This window comes from Rhinopithecus roxellana, chromosome 9 (assembly GCF_007565055.1).
Source record: "Rhinopithecus roxellana isolate Shanxi Qingling chromosome 9, ASM756505v1, whole genome shotgun sequence".
Classification (NCBI taxonomy): domain Eukaryota; kingdom Metazoa; phylum Chordata; class Mammalia; order Primates; family Cercopithecidae; genus Rhinopithecus; species Rhinopithecus roxellana.
This window is the reverse complement of record NC_044557.1, coordinates 6,883,215-6,910,292: the sequence shown is the minus strand read 5'-3', so window position 1 is coordinate 6,910,292 and position 27,078 is coordinate 6,883,215. Positions and strand designations below refer to the sequence as shown.

The window sequence follows — 27,078 nt, the reverse complement described above, 5'->3', positions numbered from 1 at the left end:
AAGCCCAGATCACACCACTGCACTCCAATCAGGGCGACAGAGTGAGACTCTGTCTCCATAAAATAAAATAAAATAAATAATAAAATAAAATAAAATAAATACACTTATGGGTTTGGGGAGGACACACATTCAGTCTACAGCAGCTGGATATGCTGAAGTACTGAGACGATGGCTCCAAAGTCTAAAGCGGATGGCTAAGGGGAGGTGTGCACATGTGTGCCCCTGTTCTTATTGCCTTGTTCCTGAAACCACCTTTGTAAAAATTATAACAGTGAGAAAAGAGATCTGACCTAACCAACTCCATCTTGCCTTTAACCTCCAAGCTGCCATCGTTCATCCCCGGACATAGGCCAAACTAGAAGAAATTTAGTTTATAGTTTTAACTTTGTTATCTTTTTTTATTTTTCTTTGTGACAGGGTCTTACTCTGTCACCCAGGCTGGAGTGCAGTGGCAGGATCACAGCTCACTGCAGCCTTGACTTCCCAAGCTCAGATGATCCTCCCATCTCAGCCTCTCCAACTAGCTGGGACCACAGGCAGGCATCACCACACCCGGCTACTTTGTGTATTTTTTTGTAGCGATGGAAGGCTCCCCGTGTTGCCCAGGCTGGTCTCGAACTCCTGGTCTCAAGCACCCACCTGCCTCGGCTTCCCAAAGTGCTGGGATTACAGGCATGAGCCACCACGCCCAGCTTGATTCTTTCCCTTTTTCCTCTCCAGATGTTCACCTTCTCTTATGTAAAATGCACCATTCGGAGCCAGCCTGTCCCTCTCCCTACTCGCCCCACCTCCACCTCTAAGGACATGTATAAAGTTAAACCTACTGAAACCCTCTGCCAAAAAACAGCCACAGGTGTGTCCCACAAGGTGCGGTGTTTTTCCCAGACTCGCCTTCAACTGGTTTAATAAACCTCAATGATAGAGACATGCCTCAGTCCTTCATTTTGGTCATCATTGTTTCTCTGAAAAATCAGATGATCAAGCGCCTGAGGCCACATCCAGCATGCGGCTTCGAGGGCTACCGAGTGGAGCTGGGTGAGGGCACAGGGGTGTCTGCCTGTCTTTCCCAGCCAACTCCAATCTGGCTCATGAGCTCCCAGGATGACCTACCCCGGACATCGCCCCTCTGCACTCAGCATCTGCTGCTGTCAGTGGTTTTTCCTCTGCCCACTTTCTGCTGCCTCTGCCATGGAAAGTGTGACAGGGTGGGTGGGACAGGGCAGTGGGAAGAGGAAACCTGGGATGCTTCCATCTGGCCTGTGACTTGTCTTCCTCCAAATATCAATCACACAACTCAGCTTGCCACCTCCTTGACTGGTCTCATTGTGAAACTTGTATACATTAGATATTTTTATCCTTTATGCTCATTAAAATAAACTGTCTCAGGTTTTTTTTTTTTTCCCAACTGATAGTCCTCATCTTCCTTTTTCATTTTTTTTATTTGTTTATTTTTTGAGACAGAGTCTCACTCTGTCGCCCAGGCTGGAGTGCAGTGGCGCGATCTCAGCTCACTGCAAGCTCTGCCTGCCGGGTTCACACCATTCTCCTGCCTCAGCCTCCCAAATAGCTGGTATTATAAGCTCCCACCACCACGTCCGGCTAAGTTTTTGTATTTTTAGTAGAGATGGGGTTTCACTGTATTAACCAGGATGGTCTCGATCTCCTGACCTCGTGATCCGCCTGCTTCGGCCTCCCCAAGTGCTGGGATTACAGGCATGAGTCACCGCACCCAGTCCCAGATCTTCCTAAAATAAGTGGACCGCATGCTCCTTCGTCTTCCTGACACGGTTTACATTTCTTCTTCTCCCTACTGACTACTGACAGTGAAGTGTCCCCCAAACCACTCTCCCTAATTCGGGTGTCCCCTGCTACCCCTGTCCTGTGGTGGTGAGCCTGGGTTTGGGGCGGGGACAGGTTGAACCATCTCAATTGATTTACTTCTTTTTCTACTCTCATCTCATGGAAGAGGATGAATTGTACAGGAGGTAGAGACATGGTTAAAGAGTCAGGAGATTTGTTTTTTAGTGTTGGATCCGTTATTCATTAGCTGTATGATTGTGGACAAACTACTCTATCTTTTGAGATAAAGTAAGACTTGGGTTAAATAATCTATGAGTTTCATTTCACGTCTAAGTCATTGATTCTACAGTTCAGACAACCCCCAATGCATGTGCACACGTGTGAACACACACATGTACAGATATTAATGATGAAATCATAATCAAGAGTGTTTCAAGTCAATTCTAAAAGTTAAAAATCTCGGGCCAGGTGAGGTAACTCATGCCTGTAATCCCAGCACTTTCGGAGGCCAAGGCTGGTGGATCAACTGAGATCAGGAGTTCGAGACCAGCCTGGTCAACTTGATAAAACTCCATCTCTACTAAAAATGCAAAAATTATCTGGGCATGGTGGCGTGTGCCTGTAATGCCGCTACTAGGGAGGCTGAGACAGAAGAATCGCTTGAACCCAGGAAGTGGAGGTTATAGTAAGCCAAGATCGCACCACTGCACTCCAGCCTGCGTGACAAGAGCAAAACTCCTGCTCAAAAATAAATAAATAAATAAATAAAAATAAAAGCTAAAAATCTCAATTAACAAAGAGATCTTTCATGTTTTACTCCCTTCATGCCCCTTTATACATTTTCAATCCACGCTTTCATATGTTCTTCTGAACAAATGTTGTGATTCCCTTTCTTTCCCCCCAATGCTCAGTTCATTTCTTCTTAAAAGTATTTTGCTAGTTTGTTTACTTGTAAGTTCAAGATTCTCTCTCCCCTAAGGGTCACTGAGCAACTTCTGGAACGCTGAACTGAGCAATCTAAGGCATGCTCAAGTAGAAAGGTATGTGTTAAGAAGTCAGGATGGGGTTTGCTTGACCCTGGCTGGGAGCACTCTCCTCCCATCTTCCTGCAATGCAGTTCCTTTTTCTATTTTATTTGTTTTATTTTGTGACAGGGTCTCATTCTGTTGCCCAGGCTGAATGCAATAGCATGATCATAGCTCACTGTAACCTTGACCTCCTGGCCTCAACTAATCCTCCCACTTCAGCCTCATGAGTAGCTGGGACTGCAGGTGCCAGCACATCCAGCTAATTTTTGTATTTTTTGTAGAGACGGGGTTTCACCATGTTGCCCGGCTGGTCTCAAACTCCTGGACTCAGGCAATCCCTCCGCTTCAGCCTCCCATGGTGCTGGGATTACAGGCATCAGCTACCGCACCTGGCTGCAATGCAATTCTTAAAAGTCTTGTTTTTATATCTGATGGGCAACTAATATACAGAACATATCAAGAATTCCTACAACTCAACAACTCAAAAAACAAACTGATTTTTTTTATTTTTTGAGATGGAGTCTCACTCTGTCACCAGGCTGGGGTACAGTGGCACAATCTCTGCTCACTGCAACCTCCACCTCCCGGGTTCAAGTGATTCTCCTGCCTCAGCCTCCCAAGTAGCTGGGACTACAGGTGTGCACCATCACGCCCAGCTAATTTTTGTATTTTTAGTAGAGACGGGGTTTCACCATGTTGGCCAGGATGGTCTCGATCTCTTGACCTTGTGATCTGCTCACCTCGGCCTCCCAAAGTACTGGGATTACAGGCGAGCACCACAATGCGAGGCCACAAATAACCTGATTTTTTAAATGGGTGAAGGACTTAAATAGACATTTCTCCAAAGAAGATATACAAACGGCCGGTAAGCACATGAAAAAATGCTCAACATTGCTAATCATTAGGGAAACACAAAACAAAACCATCATGAGACATCACCTCTTACCCATTAGGATGGCAACTGCCAAAAACCCCAGAAAATAACAAATGTTGGTGAGGATGCCGAGAAATCGAAACCCTTGTGCACTGCTGGTGGGAATATGTAAAATGGTGCAGCCCTGTGGAAAACAGTACAATGATTCCTCAGAAAATTAAAAATAGAATAACAATAGGTACAAAGAAATAGAAAGATTGAATAAGATCTAGTATTTGCTAACACAACAGGGTGACTAGTAAAATATGATTTAATTGTACATTTAAAAATAACTAAAAGAGTATAATTAGATTGTAACACAAAGGACAAATGCTTGAGGTAACGGACACCCCATTTATAATAATCACCATTGTGATTATTACACATTGCACACCTATATAAAAATATCTCACATAACCCGTAAATATATACAAGTACTATGTACCCACAAAAATTAAAAATTAAATAATAGAATAACTATCTGATCCAGCAATTTCACTTCTGAGTGTATACCTAAAATAACTGAAAGCAGCAACTCAGAATATTTGTAAGCCCAAGTTCATGGCAGCAGGCAAAAGGTAGAAGCAACCCAAGTGTCCACTGACAGGTGAATGGATACATAAAGTTCGGTAAATACACACAACACAATATTATTCAGCCTTGAAAAGGAAAGAAATGTTGACACATACCACGATATAGATGCACCTTGAAGCTGTTTACACTATGTGAAATAAGCCAGTCACAAAAGGACAAACACAATATGATTCCACTTACATGAGGTACCCAGGGTGGTCAAATTAATAGAGACTGAAAGTAGAATGGGGGTTGCCTGTGAGGTAGGAGAGAAGGAGCAGTAATTGCTTACTGGGTACAGGGTTTCAGTTTTGCAGGACAAAGAGTTATGGAGATGGATGGTGCTGAAGGTTGTACAACAACATGAAGGCATTATGGGCTGGGTGTGGTGGCTCACGCCTGTAACCCCAGCACTTTGGGAGGCCGAGGTGGGCGGATCACGAGGTCAGGAGATCAAGACCATTCTGGCCAACATGATGAAACCCCGTCTCTACTAAAACACAATTAGCCGGGCGTGGTGGTGCGTGCCTGTAGTCCCAGCTACTTGGGAGGCTGAGGCAGGGGAATCACTTGAACCCTGGAGGCGGAGGTTGCAGTGAGTGGAGATTGTGCCACTGCACTCCAGCCTGGTGACAGAGCAATACTCCATCTCAAAAAAAAAAAAAAAAAAAGGAAGGCATTTAATACCATTGAACTGGATCCTTAAAAATGGCTAAGATAGGAAATTTTACATTATATGATTTTACCACAGTTAAAAAAATGTAAATGAAATTAAATATTGATTGGGCTTAGTAATAAAAAATAAAGTATTGGGTAACAACCTATCCTCTATAAAGACAGGAAGATAAAAGGTAGGTACTACGGTCACCAATATTACAGGGAATAAAAATGCTCTAAAATAGAGTCATTCAGGCTGGGTGCGGTGGCTCATGCCTGTAATCCCAGCACTTCGGGAGGTTGAGGTGGGTGGATCACTTGAGGTTAGGAGTTTGAGACCAGCCTGGCCAACATGGCAAAACTCCATCTCTACTAAAAGTACAAAAATTAGCCAGGCATGGTGCAGGCCCCTGTAATCCCAGCTACTCAGGAGGCTGAGGCAGGAAAATCGCTTGAACCTGGGAGGCGGAGGTTGCAGTGAGCCGGCATCGTGCCACTGCACTCCAGCCTGGATGACAGAGTGAGAGTCTATCTCAAAAAAATAAAGAAAGAAAGAATAAAAAATAAAATAGAGTCATTCAAATTCAAGACCTCTGCCTAATGTCCTACAGAGAACCTCAAGCTCCAGCAGAAAAAAGACAAAGAAGAATTCACATGGTAGTCACAAAAATTACGATGTACCAACACAATGTTAATTATGCCATCATATAAATTATACTTCAAGACTCTGTAAAGGAGAATGTTGCTGATATTATGTTTTAAGGAAACAGCATTGCAAGGTAAAATTGAAGTGTTTGCATACAGACAAAGACTAGAAGGGAAAAGGCACAAATGAAATTACTTCCTTTGTTAGATTTGATTTATTGTTTTCTGCCTTAAAATACATGTTTTAAAGTGTTATAATATTTATACGACAAATAAGAAGATAATCAGAGTATGATAAAACAGAATTCCCAAGCTTCTCCCTCTCAGAAAAGTAATTGCTCCAAACGCTCCAAGATTATAATTCGTTATAGAAGAAATACGCATGTGGCATTGGACCCAACTTAAAACTCAAAACCTAAATGAAAAATTTAAAAAAGAAATAACTTAGGCCAGGCGCTGCGGCTCATGCTTGTAATCCCAGAATTTTGGGAGGCCGAGGCAGGCAGATCACCTGGGATCAGGAGTTTGAGACCAGCCTGATCAACATGGAGAAATCCCATCTCTATTAAAAATATAAAATTAGCTGGGCATGATGGCACATGCCTGTAATCCCAGTTACTCAGGAGGCTGAGGCAGGAGAATCGCTTGAACCCACGAGGTGGAGGTTGCAGTGAGCCCAGATCGCGCCATTGCACTCCAGCCTGGGCAACAAGAGTGAAACTTTGTCTCAAAAAAAAAAGAAAAGAAAAGAAATAACTTTATTTTCAATATCAGTACAATGAAGAAATGAAAACTGCTGATGAAAAAAGACTAGACGTCTGGGCGTGGTGGCTCACGCCTGTAAATCCTGGCACTTTGGGAGGCTGAGGCGGGTGGATCACTTGAGGTCATGAGTTCGAGACCAGCCTGGCCAACATGGTGAAATCCCGTCTCTACTAAAAATACAAAAATTAGCCGGGTGTGGTGGCACACACCTGTAGTCCTAGCTACTCGGGAGGCTGAGACAGGAGAATCACTTGAACCGGGGAAATCAGAGGTTGCAGTGAGCTGAGATTGAGCCATCACACTCCAGCCTGGGTGTCGCAGCAAGACAGTGTCTCCAAAAAAAAAAAAAAAAAAAAAAATTAAAAAGACTAGAAAGACAACTTTTTCCAACCCACAACAAAGTGGTTGCTTTAGGCTTGCCTGGCCATGTCACGTCATGTTCTCCTATTCTGGTTGCTCTAGTGACATTCCCCAGATGACATCTGGCCTGCAGTCTTCATAGCTACTACTTTTCCTAAGAAGCTACAAGCACTTGTAGGTTATGGGAAAGAACCCATTGCTGTCACCCTTGCAATGCCTAGCACAGTGCTGGGTTTCCACTCAAGCTTCTTGCCAGATGAATGCTAAGCAAATACAGCCTGTTGAGAAAGACTCTATCTGGAAGCTTTTATTTATTGATTTATTTTTGAGACAGAGTCTCACTCTGTCACTCAGGCTGGAGTGCAGTGGTGTGATCTTGGCTCACTGTAGCCTCAACCTCCCAAGCTCAAGCAATCCTCCCCACATCAGCCTCCCAAGTCGCTAGGACCACAGGTGCAAAACACCACAGTGGCTATTGTTTTTAATTTTGTAACACAGGGTCTCCCTATGTTGCCCAGGCTGGTCTCGAATTCCTGGGCTCAAGCAATTCTCCTTCCTCAGCCTCCAAAGTGCTGGGATTACAGGTGTGAGCCACCACACCTGGCCAAACTGTTTTTTTAAAAAAACAAACAATCTGTATCAAATAATGCTGAGGGGGGTGAGCTACATCACAGAGACATGCACAAGAAATCAAGGATGCAATAGTTCACAAATATTGTTCACAAATGTTGCAAGGTCCAATTCCCGGAGTTCACCTGTCACATGTCATAATACTAAGAAACAGCAACCGCTGGAGGTAAAGCAGAACTTCTTAGTGTGGCTTGATGTAAATTACATAGTTAGGCTGTATTGTAAGTCATTCGTGTCCTTGGAAGCCAAACACACAGACATGAGAAAACTGACCTGATACTGTAGCCGTGGGTGCTGCCCAATCTGGGCACTAACGTCGTACTAACAACGTCGTAACACTTCTCACTTCTCCCCCTGTGCTACACTGGAGGATATTCCGCCTCCTGAGGTGCAAGAAAGTCCTCTTTTTCCATCTAGCCATCAGCTGTAGCAGATGGGGGACTTGGGTGGGAAGCCTTTGCGTTCCTTTCCTTGTGGCAGGGAATGCAGAACAAATATGGTGTCTGTAGATTTCTGAACATAAAGGTAAAATACATTTTAAGATTTTCCTGTGTTCCCAAGTAGTGGCTGTAGAAATAGCCCTGCAGTTCCAAACACACAGACAATTATAAATACCCAAAGAAATACTCTGTCCACCACCATGGCCACGTATTTCCAGTCATCTTCTACCTGAAATGCAAACAAAAATTAAGAGCTGTTTTAAAAAACCAAAATCATAAGAAACATGTGTCGTTTCATCAATAAGCTGCCTCTTTTTCAAAGAAGGTTTCTCCGGCACATTTTAAAGCAAATATTAGCCAGGCAGGCAGATCACCTGAGGTCAGGAGTTCGACACCAGCCTGGCCAACATGGTGAAACCCCATCTCTACTAAAAATACAAAAATTAGCCAGGTGTGGTGGCATGTGCCTGTAGTCCTAGCTACTCAGGGGTCTGAGGCAAGAGAATCGCTTGAACCGAGGAGGTGGAGGTTGCAGCAAGCCAAGATCACATCATTGTACTCCAGCCTGGGTGACAGAGTAAGACTCCATTTCGAAAAATAAATAAATAGGCCGGGTGCGGTGGCTCAAGCCTGTAATCCCAGCACTTTGGGAGGCCGAGACGGGTGGATCACAAGGTCAGGAGATCGAGACCATCCTGGCTAACACGGTGAAACCCCGTCTCTACTAAAAAATACAAAAAACTAGCCGGGCGAGGTGGCGGGCGCCTGTAGTCCCAGCTACTCGGGAGGCTGAGGCAGGAGAATGGCGTAAACCCGGGAGGCGGAGCTTGCAGTGAGCTGAGATCCGGCCACTGCACTCCAGCTTGGGCGACAGAGCGAGACTCCGTCTCAAAAAAAAAAAAAAAAAAAAAAAAAAAAAAAAAAAAAAAAGAAAAATAAATAAATAAAAATAAAAATAAAAATAAAGCAAATATTGGTATTTGGTGAATCCACGTCTCCTGTATAGGACACATAAGAAATTTTGTTTCGTCTGCAGAGGGCGAATGCACAGCCTCCGTGAGAGCCTCAGACAGCAGAGTCTGCGGCAAAGCCCTGACTCCGTGGGTCCCCAGGGACTTTCCCAACTGCAAGAGACACTACTGAGAAGCAGCTGCTCAGAGAGCTAGACTCATGCTTTGCAACGCTGGGTAGTCTGGCTTCATGGTAAGTCTGAGGAATGAGTTTGAGGCAGCGGGTATCGCTGGGGGTGCAGGACATGGGGTATGATTGAGAACCACTTTATCAGGAATAGGCAGCCCTCTAGCCCTCAAAGGGATGCTGGCCATGGAGAGCTGGTTGTGTTTCTCCCAGTTCCTGACCCTCCAGCCTTCTGCCACTGTCTCTGTACTTGTGTCTTGAGAGCCCTAACTGGTAGTGATTAAGTCAACAGCAGCTGTTTCTTAGATTAAAAAAAAAAAAAAAAAATGTTAGGGACAGGATTTTGCTGTGTTGCCCAGGATGAAGTGCAGTGGTGCAATTGTGGCTCACTGAAACCTGGAACTCCTGGGCTCAAGCAATCCTCCAGCCTTAGCCTCCCAAGTAGCTGGGACAAAAGACTTGGCAAATTTTTAAAAATTTGTTTTTTAGAAACGGGGTCTCAATATGTTGCCCAGGCTAGTCTCAAACTCCTGGCCTTACTTAATTCTCCAGCCTTGGCCTCCAAAAGTGCTGCAATTACAGCCATGCGCCACCATGCCCCGCTAATTTTTGTATTTTTTGTAGAGAGAGGGTCTTCTTTTAAATTGTATGAAGGTGAATTTTTCTGGGCTCTCTTGTCCCGTGACACATCGCATGACAGCCATTCACAGCATCCTCCTTCTACACCAACAGGGCGGACTTTCGGTCTCACAGCATCCTTTCACTAGAAGTGATGGCTGCCAGCAGCTGCAGTCTGAAGTCAAACCCAGACACCTGGCCCAAGTTTCAGACGCCCTCCACTAGTCACCCACATGGTGTGGGAAATTGGCATGATTCTCTTGAGCTGTCTTTGGAGGCTGAGGGAGGCGCATGCTGCTATAGTTAGACTCTGGGCAGCAGGAGCAAGAGTACGTGAATGCTAAAAATATCCCTGGGGCTCATTTCACCAGCACCTAAATCCCTCTCAAGTAGGACAAGTGGAGCCAGAGCTGCCGGAGCAAACGCACTCCTTCCCTCTCCCACATCTCCCAGCACCCCCAGGCTGCACGCTACTCTGAACTCATTTCTCCTTCTCTCTGGGGCAGCTTTTCTCTTTCTACCTTTTTATTTGCCGCTGTTTCTTGTGCAGGGGCTTTTTTTTTTTTTTTTTTTTTCTGAGACAGGACCCTGATCTGTCGTCTATCTCCCAGGCTGCAGCCTCAAACTCCTGGGCTCAAGCAATCCTCCCACCTCAGCCTCTTGAGTGGCTGGGACTACAGGTAGGCACTAACATGCCTGCTAATATATATATTTTTTTTGGTAGTTCAAGGTCTCGCTATGTTGCTCATGCTGAGGTTATTGGTTTCATTAACTGAGGTTGCCCTGAGTTTGTTTGTTTGCTTATATTTTTGAGATGGAGTCTCGCTCTGTCATCCAGGCTGGAGTGCAGGGGTGTGATCTCGGCTCACTGTAACCTCCACGTCCTGGGTTCAAGAGATTCTCCTGCCTCAACCTCCCAAGTAGCTGGGATTACAGGCCTGTGCCACCATGCCTGGTTAATTTTTATATTTTTAGCAGAGACGGGGTTTCCCCACGTTAGTCATGCTGGTCTCAAACTCCTGACCTCAGGCGATCTGCCCACCTTGGCCTCCCAAAGTGCTAGGATTACAGGGGTGAGCCACGTGCCTGGCCCTGAATGTTTATTTTAAGCAAATTTTACTTGAGTTCACATTTCTGGAGGTGGAGATTTGCTCTAGGGCTGTTGCACCTGACCCCACTCCACTGGTAGGTGTGACCCTGTCAGTCCACCCATAACCACACAATAACAGAGCCAGGTCTCAGAGCAAGGCTGCAGGACCCTCTCAGGGACAACACTCACACTGAAGGTCTGACTGTGCCTCCAGAGTGCCCATAGGCTGCGAAGGGTGCAAGCAGGCTGGGTGGAGGGAACACACATTTACCTCCTTGGTTTCACTGTGGCTCTTCATGTTTTCTGCTATGAACTGAACACTGTTGATCACATCTCCAACTTCAGGCGAGTGCTCCGAATTTTCCACCATCCACTGTAACGGCTGATGACTTAATCTTCTCTTGCTGGTGGCAAGTTCATTTGATTTGTGATAGTGGAAGCATTCTTTAAGATGTCTGGGTTCCCCAAGGCTTGCAAACTTGCCTTTGGCAGGCCTCCTGGCAAGGCCTCTGGGCACTGTATCAGAGCCTGTGCCCCTTGTCTTGTCCAGAGGCCACCTCATCAGCAGGACTTGGGGCAGCAGCTTCAGGAAAACTGTCTTCACCCACCTCGGCACAGTGTGCGTGGTTGGGGTGCGGTAGTGTATGTTCAACACAAACACAGTCACCACGATGGACAGTGTGACAAAGATCATGGTAAACAGCAGGTACTCACCCACCAGTGGGACCACCAGAGATGTGGACGGGATGGTCTCTGTGATGACCAGCAAAAACACAGTCAGAGAAAGCAGGACTGATATACAAAGCGTCACTTTTTCACCACAGTCCGAAGGAAGGTAAAAGACCAACACGGTTAGAAATGAAATAAAGAGACAGGGGATGATCAGATTAATTGTGTAAAACATTGGCAATCCTCTAATGTAGAAAGAATAGGTTATATCTGTGTATATCTCTTCACAACAGTTGTATTTGATATCATGTTTGTAGCCAGAGGCATCAATAATTTCCCATTCACTGTTTTCCCAAAAATCATTCATATCCACTTTTGATCCAATGATTAGAAGATCAATTTCAGCTTTGTCATACGTCCAGGAACCAAATTTTAGGGAACAGTTTTGATGATCAAAAGGGAAAAAGGTGATATCCATAGGGCAGGAACTCTTAAAAATAGCTGGTGGAGTCCAGATTATCATGCCATTGTATTTAAGAAGAGCTTTTGTCTTGCCTTCGACTTGGAAGTCACCAACAGCACTGCAAAGCAAGTCAGACACCATTAGTAACACTCCCTTTGCTATAGGCCAGAATATACCAACAGCAGCTTTGGAAAGAGGCTACAGTGGTCAGAGACCCATACTTGTTATAGAGAACAATGTCGGGCTTCCAAATCTTATCCGCGGGAACGCGAAGAGTCTCAATGCCATCATATTCCACTGGATCCCAGCGCAATTTATAATCATTCCAGATCTAAAATAAATAGAAATTGGCTTTTAAAATTTCTTAATAACTTTCTGGCTAGGCACGGTGGCAGATCACTTGAGGTCAGGAGTTCAAGACCTGGCCAACATAGTGAAACCCCGTCTCTACTAAAAATACAAAAATTAGCTGGGTGTGGTGGCACGTGCCTGTAGTCCCAACTAGTGGGGAGGCTGAGGCAGGAGAATCACTTAAACCTGGGGGTCAGAGTTTGCAGTGAGCTGAGATCATGTTACCGTACTACAGCCTGGGTGACAGAGTGAGACTATCTGGAAAAAAAAAATTGTTTCTTAATATCTTTCTTCCAATGTTAACTTTATGATGGTTCAACAGTTGTTTTTGAAAAAAGAATACATTCGGCCGGGCATGGTGGCTCACACCTGTAATCCCAGCACTTTGGGAGGCCGAGGTGGGCAGATCACGAGGTCAGGAGATCGAGACCATCCTGGCTAACACGGTGAAACCCCGTCTTTACTAAAAATAAAAATAAATAAATAAATAAAAAAGCAGCCAGGCATGGTGGCAGTCACCTGTAGTCCTAGCTACTCGGGAGGCTGAGGTAAGAGAATGGTGTGAACCCGGGAGTCGGAGCTTGCAGTGAGCCGAGATCGCACCACTGCACTCCAGCCTGGGCGACAGAACAAGACTCCGTCTCAAAAAAAAAAAAGTAAAAAGAATACATTCTTATTTGAAGAATGCCTTGGTTTCTATCAAAATCTGGACAATTTTATCCATGGGGGAACAGAGAACTAAATAGCTAAGCTGATTTAGGCAAATATTTCGTTAGATAATTATGTATTGACTATTAGTTAGCTGGTCAAAGTTTTAGGCTTAACTTCCATATTCCATGAGGTACGACACTCACACTGGAGTGGCAACCCATTTCTAATATCAAAAAGTTCAAGGGTATGATGATAAGTTTTGGATTTTTTTTTTAACAAAATCTATATAAACGATTAAGACTTCCTTTCTGTTTTTTGATTTTTTTTCAAGACAGAGTCTTGTTCTGTTGCCCATGCTGGAACATAGTGGCGCAATCTCAGCTCACTGCCACTTCCGCCTCTTGGTTCAAGCAATTCTCCTGCTTCAGTCTCCCGAGTAACTGGGATTTTGGGCACCCACCACCACGCTGGGCTAATTTTGTATTTTTATTAGAGACAAGGGTTCACCATGTTGGCCAGGCTGGTCTCGAACTCCTGACCTCAGGTGATCCTCCTGCCTCGGGCTCTCACAGTGCTGGGATTACAGGCGTGAGCCACTGCACCCCTCCAAGACTTTCCTAAGGAAGAAGGGGTACGACTGATAAAACCAGCTGCTGGGAATCTCATGTACATGCTCCCAAGCTCAGCTACTGACTTCTCCAAGCCTGGTCAAGCAGGGATCAAAGAGCAGGCAAGCATCAGACCCGGGAGCTCAAGTTACAGAAAAGTGGAAGATCTGAGAGCAGCAACCAGGAAGGATGGAAATCTCTATGTCAGAAGGACCTCTGTCACTAGGTGTCTGCACCTGTGAAGCGTGCATCAAGTCAGCTATTACCAGAGCTACATTTTAGGCTTTGGAGATGACCTAGAGGATAATATTTTATATTCTATAACCAGTTGGAGATGGAACAAGGTAGTGCTTATGGGTTTTATCCATTCGACATCATTAAGCCAACAGATGATATAGGCACATACGTGACGCAGCCACAAATTGGTTTCCATGATCTGGTTTACTTCATCCTGCGAAGAAGAAATAATATTTTTAGCCTCAAATGTGCTTGCCATAGAGGTGAGTCTCAGAGCAAAAATTACAACTAAGAAGAACCAAATCTGACATATTCACGCCAGTGAAAGAAGACTTAAAGGCAACGTGTGAAAGCATTCAGCATGCAAGCAGAAATGCAGCATTTTCACATCTGGCTCCAGCCCTGTGCATTTTGAGAGGAAATGTGGCTTTAAACTCTTTCATAGCTGATTTAAGTCACACCTCTTCTGTGAAGTACTTCTGATCTCTGCAGCCCATCAAGTTTTCTAGTTCCATGAAAGGAAGGAAAGAAAAGAAGGGCGACAGCAGGAAGGAGGGAGGGAGATGCTGCAGATAGTGGTGGGGATTCCAACCCTGCAGTGTTTTTGCCTGTTTCCTAAATGCCTCCCATCCCCGACTGTGCCTCAGGGCTCTCCAGGCTCTGAGTCCTGAGACCCCTGCCCTGGGATTCTACCTTAAAATGTCAGCCTCAGCCGGCCGGGCACAGTGGCTCACACCTGCAATCCCAGCATTCTGGGAGGCCGAGGCGGGTGCATCACCTGAGGTCAGGAGTTCGAGACCACCCTGGCCAACATGGTGAAACCCCATCTTTACTAAAAAATGCAAAAAATTAGCCGAGTGTGGTGGCAGGTGCCTGTAATCCCAGCTACTTGGGAGGCTGAGGCAGGAGAAGTGCTTGAACCCTGGAGGTGGAGGTTGCAGTGAGCCGAGATCACACCATTGCACTCCAGCCCATGTGACCGAGCAAGACTCCATCTCAAAAAAAAAAAAAAGCCTCGGTCACCATGGAGTTTCCAGCTGGCAGTTGCTACTCACTCCCAGCCAAGCCACCACTTCGATCGTTCACTACACAAATATTTATTGAGTAACCACTATGTGCTCTATAAATATTGGGAATACTGCAGTAAGAGGATGGGAAAATGTCCTGCCTTCATGTGTCTTAGCTCTTAGATGGGGAGACATAAAATTACTAACAGATCTATACTATAACGTAAGAGAGCATTAGTCCTATGAGGACAAATAAAGGAGAAGGGAATGGTCCATGTGTGGACACAAACACACACACATATGCACACACATTCATGCACACTCATACACGCACTCATGCACTCACACACTCATGCACACACATTCACATGTGCACACACACTCATGGTATTCTCACACTCATGCACACACACACATGCACACACACACACACTCATGAACACACGCACTCACGCACACTTTCATATACCCACTAATGAATTCTCATACACATTTGTACTCTCACACATATACTCTCACACACACTCATACATGCACACTCACACACTAGTGCACACACTCATGCACACACTCATGCACATGGACACACTCATACACTCAGGCACAGTCACACACTCATACACATACTCTCACACTCACACTGGTGTACATGCACACACACGCTCATGCACACACGCTCATGCACACACGTGCACATAATCTCAAACACACATATCTATTTTAGATGGGATGGGCAAAGAAGGCTTCCTTGAGGAGGTAATGTTTAAGCAGATACTTAAATGACCAGAAGACAGTCAGGGCTGCGTGGAGAAAGAGCATTCCAGGTGACATTCCAAATGTAATGAGTTCCCCTAAGCTACCACCTCTCAGTGGCAGAACTACCAAAGACACATCTGGCATCTTGAGCAGCTTTACAGCCCAGCAGCCTGGTGGCTGTGGTACGTCCCCAGTGGCCAGCAGTAGATTCACAAGTCTTCCTCAGTCAACCTTACTTCCCAAGATACCCAGGCACCCTCCAGAGTAAATGAGCTCAGTGGTGGTGGCTGAGGGAGCCGTGTCCAGGCTCAGACACCAGCTTGCCCTGGGCCACGTGGCTGCCCTGCAGTTCTCTTCTCCCCCACTCCATCCCCACTGCTGCCCCTCCTGGAAAACTCTAAACAGAAACCCTGCTAGGCTTCCTCTTTCAAATGGGCCTGTGACAAGACAGGGTAAGCCCCGGGGTTTGAAAGATCAGCAAAGGAGTTGCAGTCATGGGTTTCCGTGAGTTCCAGGAAGCAAAGAAATTATCTGTACTTATCTATTGGTCAACCAATTCATGGCTTTACAATTACACAAGCCTGCGGTCAGTGCCTTCTGGTGATGAGCGTCCCCTTGCAATCTGCAGAGTCCAGCAGGGGCCGTGTCAATAAATCCACTCACTGTTGGTCAGGAATGGACTAGCCCTGCAGTCTCGGTTCCAGGAAGGCCTCGGGGGTGAGGGTATAAGCCCTAACTGCCCTCCAAAGCCTGCTTTGTCTCTGAATGAGCACACTGTGTTCAGAAAGCTGAGATCATTTGGCAACAGCCAACTCCACAGCCTCACTTCCACAGGCTCAGAGAAGCTCCAGGTGGTATGGACATGGCCCATGGGGGCCATCACCTTCAGAGATGTCAGCTGACCCTATGGAGCAGGACCTGTCTGGCAAGTCGTACTCTCTCCATCCAATTCCAGATCCCACCAATGGGCATGGCACTGCTATCACACGTCCCTGCTGGAGGAATCCAAAGACCCACAGCATCAACTCCATTCCTGGCGCCATCACCCTGTACCTCCTTCTTGGAAAAATCAATTCATTGACACGGCAGCTGCATCAAAGGAGGCTTTGAGTTATGATTTCAAATGGACTCATTTCTGGAGCAGCAGCAGACTCGGAGACTCAGATCAGAAAGGCCAAGTGGGCTGCATTACACCAAAGCTTTATCTTTGTCATTTCAGACATGCCAGGCCAGCATAAACACTGGATTCCTCCGAGGGGCACTTGGTCTTGCTCCTGCACTGAAAGAAACCAGAACACTTTCTGGCCAAGGTCATTTGCATGACACAAACACACTTCCAGGTACAGCCCTGTGCTCCAGAGCCAAGCTGGGGATCAGACAGAGGGCCCCGAGGCCTTCCAGAAGGGAGGGGCAACAAAGTTTCCCGGCTGTGCCACTTCTCTCCACCACCCCAAGTTCACCTGACAACACAGAGCTATTGCACTCCTGGGCATTTATCCCAGAGACATGGAGGTTTATATTCACACCAAAACCTGTACACAAATGTTCATAATAGCTTTATTTGCAATATACCAAAAACTGGAATCAGCTCAAATGTCCTTTAACAAGTTAATGGTTAAATAAAACACCGTAGTCCAAGTGTGGTGGCTCACACCTGTAATCCCCACTTTGGGAGGCCATGGTGGGGCCTCCCACTTGAGGTCAGGAGTTCAAGACCAGCCTGGCCAACATGGTGAAACCCCATCTCTACTAAATACACAAAAATTAGCCGGGCGTAGTGGTGCATGCCCGCAATCCCAGCTACTTGGGAGTCTGAGGCAGGAGAATCACTTGAGTCCTGGAGGCGTAGGTTGCAGTGAGCTGAGATCACGCCACTGCACTCCAGCCTGGGTGACAGAGTGAGACTGTCTCAAAAACAAACAAAACAAAACAAAACAAGCAAACAAACAAAAAAAGCACCCTGGAGTACTACTCAGCAACAAGAAGGAATGAACTACTGGTACACTCAGCAACTCGGAGGAATCTCTAAAGATGATACTGAGGGAAAAACCCAGTCCCAGAAGTTTACCTACTCTATGATTCCAGTTACATATGACATTGTTGAAATGAGAAGATTTCAGAATGGAAGGCAGATCAGTGGGGGAAACGGGCAGAGTCTACAAGGGATCCTCTGTTATTTCTTACAACTGCATGTCAATCTATAATGATCTCAAGAAATAAAAATTCGATTTTAAAAACCTGCAGTTCCAAGTCTGCTTTACAGCTGGAGGTAGTCAATGAGATGGAAAGCAACAACTCTTACGGAAGTCACAGAAGTCTAGGATGTACACTTTGCCCTTTTCCTCCCTTCCTTCTGTTTCTTGCAAAGAATGTGAATGTGAGGATGGGAATACAGCAGTTATCTTGAACCATGAAGCAACACTGAGGGAAGAAGCCACGTACAAAGGGTGGTGAAACAGAAAGAAGGAAGGAACCTTGGTCACTGCTGCCTCATCTGGTTTATGCCTTTAGAATCACAGTCCGTTGGAGTGACATCCCCTGGAGCTGTGCGGTGCATAACCTGGGCAACTGAACATACATGTGCAACCACTAACACCGTGAAACTGACGGATATTAATCTCCTGGACTATTAATCTTTAGATTTCTGTTGTGTAAGAAAGGAATAAACTTTTTGTTTTGTAAAGGCTGTGGGTTTTCTTTTAATATCTGATACTTGCAACCAAATGTAAATGCCAAAATCTGCATTTACCAGCCATTTCACCCCCATCTTCAGAATAACCTCCTGCAAGGGCGTGTCCAGCAGGGTTATGGAGTGATGCCATGCAGTGAGGTGGCCCTCACAGACTTCAGAGGAAACTCAGTTCAGCTCTCAGTTCACAACAACCTAGTACATAGCAAGAACTGCTTCCAGCCCAGCAGGAGACCAGGAACCAGGACAAAGCTACTGGAGTTGGGAAAGGGTTTAGAACAGGCACCAAATAAATACTCACTAAAGGATGGGAGGGCGCATCCAGGTAAGGGGAAACATCTGGCTTTATTTTTTTCAGCCAGTGCATGCACACTTCCAAGCCTGGGTCACAGACAGAGGACTGGGCCAGGGTTGGTTTCATCCACTGGGAAGTATGGACTGGAGAATGTGGTGGGGTCTGACTCATGCCTGTCATTAGGGTCTTTCCCCAGGTGTACCCAGAAGAGTCACCGCCACCTCACCCACAGAGCAAAGTCTGGGAGGAAGGAGGCCCCTTCACTATCCATGGCTGGGGCTGACTTGATGGGCAGGGCTCCCCTCCGCGTGCTGTAGTCTCAAGAACGCTCCGGTGCCCCTCTCTGGAGATACTTCAGACATCCCTTGCTTCTTAAGCCTGCATCTTCCTGGAATTTGGTCTGAGCCCTGGAGCCCAGACCTTGCTGACTCAAGAGTACAGGCCTCGCCACTTCCTCTCCCTGCAATGGGAGAGCAAAGATTACCCAAAAGAAAGAGCTCCAGTCCTACTTGCCCTTGAAGACGGTAGCAAGGAATTAAATTAAGATCCTCAAATTCCCATCCTTCTTTTTTTTTTTCCAAGGCTAAATGGAAACTGCATTTTTTTCGTTCTCATAACATAGAAGACTTAAAGCAATTTTTTTTCCCTGCTCTGTTGCCCAGGCTGGAGTGCAGTGGTGCAATCTTGGTTCACTGCAGCCTTGACCTCCTGGGCTCAAGCAATCCTCCCACCTCAGCCTTCCTAGTAGCAGGGACTATAGGCACGTGCCACCATACCTGGCTAATTTTTGCATTTTTGTAGAGACAGGAGCTTGCTATGTTGCTCAGGCTGGTCTCGAACTCTTCAGCTCAAGGGATACGCCTGCTTCAGCCTCCCAAAGTGCTGGGATTACAGGGGTGAGCCACCACGCCTAGCCTTAAAGCAATTTTTTAACTGTGGAGTGAAAAAGGCATGAGCTTTGGATTTAAATCTCAATTTTGTCATTTTGTAGTTGTAGTTAAGTGACCCTGGGAAAGTCACTTAACTGAGCTTCCATTTCCTCAGCAGTGAGATGAAGATGTTGGCCACACAGTTGTTAACAGGCGTCTGGTGCACAATGGGTGCCCCATGAAGTTAGCTGCCTTTCACTCCCCTGCAACTTTTTGATTCATAAACTGGTTCTGAAAGCACTTCAAGGAAAAACACTGCCTCACACAGACAGGTACAGCATTGGTGAGAAAAGTGCCTGCCTCCCAAATGGATGGCTTTGAAGGGCCAGATCTCTGTAGATCTGCATTTATCTGTGTTTCTAAAATTCCTTCATTTACCGCCTGCAAAAGCGTAACAATGCTGGGGAAAGCTCTGATCAGATGGCACTCACCACGTTGGCCAGCTGGGTGATGGCCACTTCAAAGTGCACCGTGACAGGGTCAGAAACGTTTTCCACGGGCCTGATGAACTGGTTGTAATGAGAAAACAGTTTGTGGAAGAGTCTCTCCTCAGTTGCACAGCCCGCACAGCCTGTGAGGCCAAACAGAGGGGAGAGTTAAAGCCAGCCGGGCCACTGGCCACTGCAGAGATTCTAGGCAATTCTTCCTGGGCCCTGTGGGGAGTGGATGTCCCAACTCATGACTGTATCCTGGTGTTGTCCCCACCTGTGCATGCTCCACCAGTGTCCATCTCACCCTACCCTCTATGCCTCAGCTGTTCACCTTTACAATGGAGATAAAAAGAGTAATGCCTGAATTTCAGGACTAGAGCAGTATCAAAGAAAATTATGTTGGTCAGAGCATTTCTTAAAGTCTAAGGCACTGCAGATATAAAGGAGTAGACACAAGGCTTGGAATCTTGGCTTATGTCACTGAAGTAACTCGCAGTCTTACTGATGGCACTAGACCCTTTCCAGTAATTCAGGAAAATCCTATCCTTTCTTGTCTAAAATACTGAATCAACTATCTGTACCTACACCAGCAAGGCACTTAGCTGGGGAATCTTCACCAAGGAAACTGTAATAACTAGTAATTTCATGACGGTCTTTGCAAGTCATGTTCTTTTAAAACATCAACTTTGAAGACATGAACAGACACTTCTCAAAAGAAGACATTTATGTGGCCAAGAAACATGAAAAAAAGCTCAACACCGATCATTAGAGAAACGCAAATCAAAACCACAATGAGATATCATCTCACGCCAGTCAGAATGGCAATTATTAAAAAGTCAAGAAATCTGTTGATGCTGGAGAGACTATGGAGAAATAGGAATGCTTTTACACTGTTGGTGAGAGTGTAAATTAGTTCAACCATTGTGGGAGATGATGTGGCGATTCCTCAAAGACCTAGAACCTGAAATACCATTTGACCCAGCAATCCCATTACTGGGTATATACCAAAGGAATATAAATCATTCTATTATAAAAATACATGCATGTGTATGTTCACTGAAGCACTATTCACAATAGCAAAGACATGGAATCAACCCAAATGCCCATCAATGATAGACTGGATAAAGAAAATGTGGTATAGGCTGGGCGCAGTGGCTCACGCTTGTAATCCCAGCACTTGGGGAGGCCGAAGCGGGCAGATCACGAGGTCAGGAGATCAAGACCATCCTGGCTAACACGGTGAAACCCCGTGTCTACTAAAAATACAAACACTTAGCCGGGCGTGGTGGTGGGCGCCTGTAGGCCCAGCTACTTGGAAGGCTGAAGCAAGAGAATGGCATGAACCTGGGAGTCTTGAAGTGAGCTTGAAATGAGACAAGACCATGTCACTACACTCTAGCCTGGGCGACAGAGCGAGACTCTGTCTCAAAAAAAAACAAAAGAAAGAAAATGTGGTATATATGTACCATGCAATACTATGCAACCATAAAAATGAACAAGATCATGGCCTTTGCAGGGACATGGATGGAACTTGAAGCCGTTATCCTCAGCAAACTAACACAGGAACGAAAAGCCAAGCACTGCATGTTCTCACTTAAAAGGGGGAGCTGAACAATGAGAACACATGGACACAGGGAGGGGAACATCACACACTAGAGCTTCTTGAGGGGGTCCAGGGAGGAAGAGCATTAGGAAAAATACCTAATGCATGCTGGGCTTAATACCTAGGTGATGGGTTGATCTGTGCAGCAAACCACCATGGCACACGTTTACCTGTGTAACAAACCTGCACATCCTGCCCATATACCCCAGAACTTAAAATAAAACAGAAATCAACTTTGAAATTCAGTTATTGTGGAGATTTCTGAGAATGCAAGGTTTTTAAGGCAAATTTACTTGAAACTTTTTTTTTTTTTGAGATGGAGTCTCGCTCTGTTGCCCAGGCTGGAGTGCAGTGGCACGATCTCGGCTCACTGCAAGCTCCACTTCCCAGGTTCACACCACTCTCCTGTCTCAGCCTCCCAAGTAGCTGAGACTACAGGCGCCCACCACCAAGCCCAGCTAATTTTTTATATTTTTAGTAGAGACGGGGTTTCACCGTGTTAGCCAGGATGGTCTCAATCTCCTGACCTCGTGATCCGTCTGCCTCAGCCTCCCAAAGTGCTGGGATTACAGGTGTGAGCCACCATGCCCAGCCATTTGAAACGTTTTTAAAAGTTGAAATTGGTTCTTAAATAACAGCACTTTCATTCACTAAATTCTAGACAATAACTTTATGCATATCTCTTCGTATTTTTCCAAGAAAACCTTAAAAGTGGGGTTACTTGTCCTCATTTGACATAATTGATTTCATTACTACCTCCTCTACATTTTCCCTCACAGAATTTAAATTTGATACCTAACGTAGGACGCCACAAATTTCCCAAAGGGATTTATACATTGAAGGAAAAAAAAATGGAAAGGGATTGAAAAGTTCATCAGGCAACATGAATGGAAAGATCTCTGTTAAATTACTAAATGGAAAGAGTTGCCTGACGAATGCCTTTGGAAACACCGAAATGCTAGAGTTTTAGCAGGAAGGACAAATTTAAGGTAAAACATCATTCTTGCCATTGTAATTAATCATGCTAAACGTATTTCTCCATGGCAGACAACAAATAATCCTCATTACCCATTTTCTTCCTCTTGAAGACTTTTTATAGCAGATAAACCCTCCATCAGCCTTGAAAAGCAAGTCCCCTGCAAACCTAACAGCATAAAAATGTGATTTTATTCAGCACAACAGCAGTGGTCCATTTCTAAGTTGTAACTTTTAAAATGGATGATCTTATTCATGGGATACGTTTCAGCATAATCATGTGATGTGTTTCCCGAAATGAACACAATTACCTACAAAATGGAAGAGTTCATTGACTGAGTAATAGTATCAGCTAACAAATATATTACCACTTTGAAAAAACATTAAACATAACTGCCAATAAATAAGTTCAATACAGCCACAGCAGATATCAATAGAAAACTGTATCATTTTTCTTATATTTTCATTGGGAAAAATAAAATAAAATATGGTTTGCACTATGTTTCATGGTCCTCTCCTCCCCACCGTACCCCTCAGATTTCATCTTTTGTTACACCTAATGCATAAAAACCAAATGGATTAATTAGCAGTTGTAACAGTGGTGGTTCCTATGCAGACCATAGAATCTTTTATTAATGTATCTTCTCAAGCACAACTAGAAAAGAGTAAATACATGTAGCTAAAAAGGAAATAGAAGATAAAGCAGAAATGAAACCTACCTTTAAAGAAAGGTGTGAACACACACAGCCAGAGACACAAGCCCCCGTCAAAGAATCCCTGCCCCTTGCTGGTCGGCATGGTCAAAACACACTTGGATTCCTTTTTTCTAGGCAAAGGATTGTGGAAAACAAAGAGCTATCAGTCAGCCACATGCATCCAACCTTGACATCATCAGAAGCCCACTGCAATCTGTGTGTGTCTTCTGAGAAATCAAAACATCCCCAGGACTTCACACAGTTATTCCCAGGATCAGAGACTGAGGCAGACATGAAGGGCGAATAAAAAGGATTTGATCTGATGTCAGATGAGTCATCACATTTCCTATCAGCCTAGATGTCTCTTCATGCAAGAAAGGGGAAGAAAAGCAGAAAGGAAATGCTGGGGCAGACAGGACCCTCGGAGGACGAGCACTTGTAAGTGGCTGAGATCTTTCTGTGGTACAATCTCAACCATAATCTTAGGGGAATTCACTGAGCTCCAACTACAGGTAAAGCTCACGCTAGGTACCAACAAGTTTGTTCTAACTCATGGAGTTCTCCAGTTAATCAAGGCTTAACCTTGTCAGAAAACTTTCTGCAATATGAATACTCATTTCTCTCTTAATGAGTGCAGCTTGGAGAGAACAGAAGTTTGTTTTCGTTTTTCTGACTCCAGGGGTTCCAGTGCCTTGTTTTTCTGAGTTCAGTGATCATCCAGGACTAGAGACTAGATGTCAGAGAATGAGAAGAATGGATACCACCAGGATATTTCCACATTTATTTAAATATTCTTATTGTAAAGCATGGTGGATCACCTCCCGGGTTCACGCCATTCTCCTCTCTCAGCCTCCCGAGTAGCTGGCACTACAGGTGCCCACCACCACGCCCAGCTCATTTTTTGTATTTTTAGTAGAGACGGGGTTTCACTGTGTTAGCCAGGATGGTCTCCATCTCCTGACCTTGTGATCTGCCCGCCTCAGCCTCCCAAAGTGCTGGAATTACAGACGTGAGCCACGGCGCCCGGCCATGTCAGTGGGCTTCTAATTAATTGAGTCTCTGACCAGATATCAGTGTTGGTTAAAGAGTAGTTAGAACTGAAGAAAGACCAGGTGTGGTGGCTCATGCCTATAATCCCAGCACTTTGGGAGACCAAATCCCTTAAGCTCAGGAGTTTGAGACCAGCCTGGGCAACACGGTGAAACCCTGTCTCTACAAAAAATACACAAAACAGCTGGGCATGGTGGCATGCACTTGTAGTTCCACCTACTTGAGAGGCTGAGGTGGGAGGATCACCCAAGCCCAGGAGTTCAAGGCTGCAGACAGCCTTGATCATGTCACTTCACTCCAGACTGGGTGACAGAATGAGACCCTTTCTCAAAAAAAAAAAAAAAAAAAAAAAAAAAAAAAAAAAAAAAAAAAAGCCACCCTAGAGGAGGAGTCCTTTGGAATACGCCAAAAGTCAGTGCTTGCTCCATTCTAGGAGTAGGCGAACTGCATGCCACTATACCAAGGGTGCAGAGCAGGAGGATGGGGGTTTTCATGTCTGGAGGTTGCAGAAGAGCTCCCCAGAGGCAAGGAATGCAGGAGAGAGAATATGGACTCTGGAGTCAGACAAACCCAGAGCTGGACACTGGTCCTGAGACTTACCTGGGGGACATTGGGCAAGTCACTGAAGCTACCTCAGTCTGTCCTCATCAGAAAAATGTGATTAAATTTAGTAATATAAATCATTGAATCTCTCTCTACCAATTTTGCATGTAATTGTTATTCACTCTCTTGCCAGTTCAAATAGGTAACACAATATTTAAGTAAATCTTGGAGCCTCAGCTTGTAAGAAGAATACAGTTTAAGTGCTTATAAAGAAAACACATTCTCCATTCAAAGAATGCCCCCATCATCAGAAAAATGCTTGAGATTTGTCATTGAATTTACAGGTTTTCATCCTGCTCCAAACTCTTTGAAAATTGCAAAGATCAGGCCAGGCACAGTGGCTCAAGCCTGTAATCCCAGCACTTTGGGAGGCCGAGGCCTGAGGATCACTTGAGGTCAGGAGTTTGAGACCAGCCTGACCAACATGGTTGCTATTAAAAATGCAAACATTAGCTGGGTGTGGTGGCACTCGCCTGTAATCCTGGCTACTCGGGAGGCTGAGGCAGGAGAATTGTTTGAACCCAGGAGGTGGAAGCTGCAGTGAGCTGAGACCGTGCCATTGCACTCCAGCCTGGTGACAAAGTGAGACTCCATCTCAAAAGAAAAGAAAATTGCAGAGATGGAAGTTAAAAGCAAATACATGTATAGGGAAAAAATAAATATGTTTTCAAAAAATAAATTTAAAAAAACAGAAATTTAAAGACATTCTGTCGTTTCCTGATGTTACCTGATACTGCTTCATGTTCACATTCCAGGAATTATTTTTTGTTCAGCTATATTGTTTAAACAGTCTAAACTTTAGAGTGCTGTCCAAGGCTTAGTGAGGTGGAAAGGATGAAGGGAGCTGGAGGGATACACGGAACCCTGGACAGAAAGAGGCTGATTAATATTGGAAGAGCTTTGGTGTCTCCTGCCCCTTATTTCCCACTTCACATTACCCCTCATTCCTCATAGCCATTTTTAAAGGCAAATAAGAAGCAGCACTGGGTCTTAGCTTTTTCAGGTCCATGAGTCAGATTGAAACTATAGATCTTGCCGGGCATGGTGGCTCACGCCTGTAATCACAGCACTTTGGGAGGCCGAGGTGGGCGGATCACCTGAGGTCAGGAGTTCTAAGACCGGCCTGGCCAACATAGTGAAACCCTGGCTCTACTAGAAATACAAAAACATTAGCCAGGTGTGGTGGTGTGCACCTGTAGTCCCAGCTACTCAGAGGGCTAAGGCAGGAGAATCACTTGAACCCAGGAGGTGAAGGTTGCAGTGAGCCGAGATCACGCCACTATACTCCAGACTGGGTGACAGAATGAGACTCTGTCTCAAAAAAAAAGAAAAAGAAAGAAGCTATGGATCCTATACCTCCCCATATACATATGCAGATTAAACAGAATTTTGCATATGACTTCTGGGAACTCACAGATTCATAAAAAACCAACCATAGTTGGTTTCATAGCTTCCCCCAGTATCTGTTCCCAGTCACTCTATACCATCCCTTTTAAAAAATCATACATTCTTGGGGCCAGGCACAGTGGCTCACACCTGTAATCCCAGCACTCTGGGAGGCTGAGGCGGGCGGATCACGAGGTCAGGAGATTGAGACCATCCTGGCTAACACGGTGAAACCCCATCTCTACTAAAAAATACAAAAAAAAAAAATGAGCTGGGTGTGGTGGTGGGCGCCTGTAGTCCCAGCTACTTGGGAGGCTGAGGCAGGAGAATGGCGTGAACCTGGGAGGCGGAGCTAGCAGTGAGCTGAAATCGTGCCAGTGCACTCCAGCCTGGGCAACAGAGTGAGACTTCGTCAAAAAAAAAAAATCATACCTTCTTGGCTGGGTGTGGTGGTGCATGACTGTAGTCCCAGTTACTTGGGAGGCTGAGATGAGAGGATCGCTGAGCCCAGGAGGCCAAGGCTGCAGTGAGTTGTGGTTGTATCACTGTACTCCAGTCTGGGCAACAGAGTGAGATGAGACCCGGCATCAAAAAAAATAACAATAATAATAAACAAACAATACATTCTAAAGAGCTAATGTATTAGGAAACTGTTAGACTTCAGGGAATAATTGTTGGGTTTCCTTTTCTGTTTTATTTATAGAAGCTCATTTTAATTTGGAGGTTTTCTGAAATAAAAAAAGAGGTTGATACTGTTTAATACAAAATTTTTTTTTCTTTTTTCTTTCTCTCTTTTTTTTTTTTTTTGTGAGACGGAGTCTCATCTGTCATCCCAGACTGGAATGCAAGTGGTGCGATCTCGGCTTACTGCAACCTTCACCTCCCAGGTTCAAGTGATTCTCCTGCCTCAGCCTCCTGAGTAGCTGGGACTACAGGCACCTGCCACCACGCCTGGCTAATTTTTGTTTTAGTACAGACAGGGTTTCACTATGTTGGCCAGGCTGGTCTCAAACTCCTGACCTCG

At 45.2% G+C, this 27,078-nt stretch overlaps 1 protein-coding gene across 2 annotated transcripts; it reads right to left on the bottom strand.

Moving 5' to 3' along the window:
- Positions 1 to 7,363: 7,363 nt before the first annotated feature.
- Positions 7,364 to 23,474, bottom strand: CHRNA6 (cholinergic receptor nicotinic alpha 6 subunit). Of its 2 annotated transcripts, XM_010356313.2 has the most exons (6): positions 23,040 to 23,474; positions 19,743 to 19,882; positions 13,805 to 13,849; positions 12,010 to 12,119; positions 10,928 to 11,906; positions 7,364 to 8,040 (listed from the first exon to the last, which is right to left on the bottom strand). In XM_010356313.2, exons 1-6 carry the CDS (start codon positions 23,116 to 23,118, stop codon positions 7,909 to 7,911), a joined length of 1,485 nt encoding a protein of 494 aa, XP_010354615.2. In that variant the 5' UTR covers positions 23,119 to 23,474; the 3' UTR covers positions 7,364 to 7,908. The 2 variants fall into 2 exon arrangements, with proteins under 2 accessions (XP_010354615.2, XP_010354622.2); XM_010356320.2 differs by lacking the exon at positions 13,805 to 13,849.
- Positions 23,475 to 27,078: the final 3,604 nt, after the last annotated feature.